Below are 4,202 nucleotides of genomic sequence, written 5' to 3' on the forward strand. Positions count from 1 at the left end.
CGTGCGCAGCGCTCATGGCTCCTCTGCACACCGCCGCCTGCAATAGCTCCCTCTTTCCCTGCACCCGTGGATCCTTCTCCGGTGGGCTTGCCTGCGGCTGTGGTCGTGTAGCCTCATCCCCGCACCTCGGAGCACTGCCTCGTTCCCGGACGTGGCCACTGCGCCTATGCGCTGCTGCACCAGGAGCGGCGCATCACATGGTCCCCTTCTTCCTGAACTCCGGCACCTGAATAGCCCCACTCCTCTTCTCCCTTGTTCTTACGCACGCACGTTCGGGACTTATCTCACCGGGCCCTGTCGACCAAATTTTGTGGGAATATTCGCTAGTGGAATCATCCTGTCTCTAATTGACTCTCAACCAAACACTATAGAAAGTGAGATATCTCATCGTGGGATCACCCTATCCTTGTAACTAAACACTACCTAATGTTTTTTTAGATTAACACTACCTAAGGTGAGAACCTACGGTTTGGTCTTTATTGGTTCCATCGTTGTAACGGTATCAGGTGTGCGTGTTATTTTCCTCTTAGAGGGCCTTCTTGCTGTCCATTTGTTGCTATGGTAGTACAGGGAACTGAAGAAAACCAGTGGACGAAAACCAATTCATTCTCCAGTTCAATCGCTTATATTTTAGAGATAAGAGATCTGTCCTAATCCCGGGGCGCGCTGTCCAGCTTTTGAACAAGCCAACGGTTCAAGAAAATCCCTAGTTTTCTTCCAGAAAAATGGTGTATTGTCATTATTTGTTTGCGAAAGAAAGAACTTTATTAAAAATTAAGTAACATCCTTACGAGAGAGGGACACAACCCACTACGAAAAACAAGCAAAAAAAAAAAAAAACACTGACTCTCGCAAGACATAATCGCAAAATGCGCCAACTCATGCGTCACATTATTCTGATCTAAATGCCAGCGTCGTGCATCTCCGCAAAAACTTGCCACAGAAGAACGATCACTACCCTTAGTATGGAATTTAGTGACCACCGTTTGGCAATCAGATTCTAGGATCATCGGAATTTCCAGCCATCTCGTCGCCAAGTGAACACCCTCCAGGCACGCTACAGCTTCGGGCTCTTCTGCATCCCTGCAATGAGATAAAATACGCCAGGCAGTTCTCGGATCACGACTCCCACCGCAGCATCTCAAGATAACTGATTAAAAGCAGCATCAACATTAATCTTGAAGGTACCCTGCGGTGGTGGCACCCAATGCTTCCTCCTCTGAACTGCTGACTGCCTCTGAACATTACTGGCTGCAGGCTCAACACAACGCTTCCCTTTTGAATTCATATACTCACCCTGTTGTCGGATATTAGTCAGGGAAGACATATACCTGGTTAGAAGGGTGACCGAGCTAGCTATAAAAGGACAGATATCCTCATGGATCACCCTATTTCATATACTCCAAGTATGCCAAAAGTGCATGAAAACATTTGACAATACCTCCAAAGAATTATTGTGTATCAACATCATCATCCAATCTGGATCAGCCTTGGCCAATTACTGCTCTGACGGCAACACCCAATGCTCCCTCGTAGCCTGCCGCAGAGCCGAGGCATGCGGGCAGGCCACCAAGGGTGCAGTGTCATTGATGAACAAAACGATTCAACTACTTGCCACCGAATTCCTCCTTTCGCTCTTTGCTCAATCCGCAGCAGGAATTTATGGTCGCGATGGAAAAACCGTGGCAGCAGTACCCACTGGCCAGATGTACCCTAGTCCCGTGCAGTGTGAGTGTGTCCGTAAAAGCGGTAGCCATGCATGCATGTGAGCTTCATCTTCGTTCCCTCACTCTTCTTCTGGCCAACAGTTGCGTACGTACGTTCCGTGGTGGCATGCGTACTATTCTCTCGTGGCAAAGCACTAATGCCGTGATCCGGACTAAACGTGAATAGTCACTGCACACTGTGATTAGCGGTGCCGTACATGATCTGTAGGCCGTAACGGTTGGCCTGGTCGCCATGCTTGCCTGAACTGGCTCGCCGGCAGTGATCACAGTTCACAACCAACTTTTAATTTCCCCTCTTTATTATCTAGATAGAAAAAGGAAAAAAAGAACTGCCCCGCGTGTACAAATGGAAAATAAAATAAACTAAAAAAGAACGCTCGGCGAACTTGTCGGCGAACCAGAATCAGTTATTTCTTAACTGAAATCCTTTCTAATAATAGCCTGCCTCGCACCAGCTTTATCTATCAACAAGTAGAGTAGTGAGGTGGCAACTGTGAGTGTGAGCTAGCCTGCTCGCGTGTGAGTCAAGGAAAGCGACTGTCCTGCTCCTGCGCCGCCACGGCTTTAAAACAACCTCACCCTGTGCTCCCTGCCGGAATCCACACCACACGCAGGCGCAAGCACACTGCACACCCACTAGAGTGCCTGTGCATCGCACAAAAAGAGAAGAAAACGGGGCATCATGAGCATGAGCTCGCCACCTCTGTTCGGCAAGGGCCTCAAGGCCGTGGGCCGCCGCGTCGTGGACAACATCCTCGCCGTCGTGACGGTGCCGCTCACGGCCGCCGCGCTGGTCGGCGTGGCGCGGTTCGGACCAGAGGAACAACTAGCTGGCCGGCTCCGCGAGGCGCGGCCCGTGCACCTCATCTTGGCCGCGTTCGTCCCGGCCGCGGCTGCCACGGTGTACCTCATGCTGCGCCCGCGCGCGGTGTACCTGGTGGACTACGCCTGCTTCCGCACGGCGTCCAACTGCCGCGTGCCCTTCTCCTGCTTCCTGGAGCACGCCAAGCAGGTGCCCGTGCTCAACGAGCGCAGCATCCGGTTCATGACCAAGCTGCTGGAGCGCTCGGGGCTCGGGGAGGAGACGTGCCTGCCTCCCGCGCACCACTACATCCCGCCCTACAACTACTGCACCCTCGACGCGGCGCGAGGCGAGGTCGACCTCGTCGTCTTCTCGGCGCTCGACGACCTGTTCGCCAAGACGAGCATCAGCCCTGGAGCCATCGACATCGTCGTCGTCAACTGCAGCCTCTTCTGCCCCACGCCGTCCTTCGTCGACATGATCATCAACAGGTACAAGCTGCGCAGCGATGTCCGCAGCGTGCACCTCTCCGGCATGGGGTGCAGCGCCGGGCTCATCTCCGTGGGGCTTGCCAGGAACCTCCTCCAGGTCGCTCCGAAAAGCACGCACGCGCTGGTTGTCTCCACGGAGACCATCACGCCCAACTACTACTTCGGCAGCGAGCGCGCTATGCTCCTGCCCAACTGCCTGTTCCGCATAGGCGGCGCCACGGCGTTGCTGTCAAACTCCCCTGCCAAAGCAAGGTTCCGCCTAAAGCACGTCGTGCGCACGCTCACCGGCGAGCAGGACAGCGCGTACACGTGCGTGTTCCAGCAAGAGGACGACAACGGCAACGTCGGGATCAACCTGAACAAGGACCTGATGACCATCGCCGGGAACGCGCTCAAGGCCAACATCACCGCCATGGGACCCCTTGTCCTCCCGGCCTCGGAGCAGCTCCTGTTCGCGCTCTCCTTCATCGCGCGGAAGGTGCTCAGCGGCAAGTTGAAGCCGTACATCCCCGACTTCCGCACGGCCTTCGAGCACTTCTGCATCCACGCGGGCGGCCGCGCCGTCATCGACGAGCTGCAGCGCAGCCTCAAGCTGTCGGACGAGCAGGTAGAGGCGTCGAGGATGGCGCTGCACCGGTTCGGGAACACGTCGAGCAGCTCGCTGTGGTACGAGCTAGCCTACATCGAGGCCAAGGGGCGTATGCGGTGGGGTGACCGAGTGTGGATGATTGGGTTTGGGTCCGGGTTCAAGTGCAACAGCGCGGCGTGGGAGTGCATCGCGCCCGCCGCCAACGCGGAGGGACCCTGGGCCACGTCCATCCACAGGTACCCGGTGGACATTCCAGACGTGATGAAGCACTAACAAGCTTGGCCATCAACAATTGCATCCCCCTCACCCCCCCCCCCCCCCCCCCCCCCCACCCCAAAAGAAAAAGGAAACAACTACTTATGTTTGAGGTCATTCCCAAGTCAAGTCTACAGTAGTAAGTAGTGCCTTTAGAGAGAGAAGATGATACGTATTCCCAACCCACTAGGCAGTCTCAAATGTGGCAGCGTGGCTGGGAGCTCTAGCCTCCACGTTCGCACCAAGACTCCATCTCATTGCAAATGGTGGTTCTATAGGCGGGGAGACATGTGACAAAACCGTCCAATTTATACAAGATTAAGTTTGACCGTTCCCGT

At 54.8% G+C, this 4,202-nt stretch overlaps 1 protein-coding gene across 1 annotated transcript; it reads left to right on the forward strand.

Annotated features, from left to right (window-relative positions):
• Window positions 1–2,350: 2,350 nt before the first annotated feature.
• LOC136521166 (3-ketoacyl-CoA synthase 5-like) lies at window positions 2,351–3,940 on the forward strand. The gene has a single exon (XM_066514866.1). The coding sequence runs from the start codon at window positions 2,410–2,412 to the stop codon at window positions 3,880–3,882; it is 1,473 nt and encodes a 490-aa protein (XP_066370963.1). The 5' UTR covers window positions 2,351–2,409; the 3' UTR covers window positions 3,883–3,940.
• Window positions 3,941–4,202: the final 262 nt, after the last annotated feature.

The sequence above is a fragment of the Miscanthus floridulus genome, chromosome 18 (assembly GCF_019320115.1).
Source record: "Miscanthus floridulus cultivar M001 chromosome 18, ASM1932011v1, whole genome shotgun sequence".
Lineage (NCBI taxonomy): Eukaryota > Viridiplantae > Streptophyta > Magnoliopsida > Poales > Poaceae > Miscanthus > Miscanthus floridulus.

Coding starts and splice junctions, on each gene's coding strand:
- LOC136521166 (XM_066514866.1), top strand. CDS start 2,410: ATGAGCATGAGCTCGCCACCTCTGTTCGGCAAGGGCCTCAAGGCCGTG.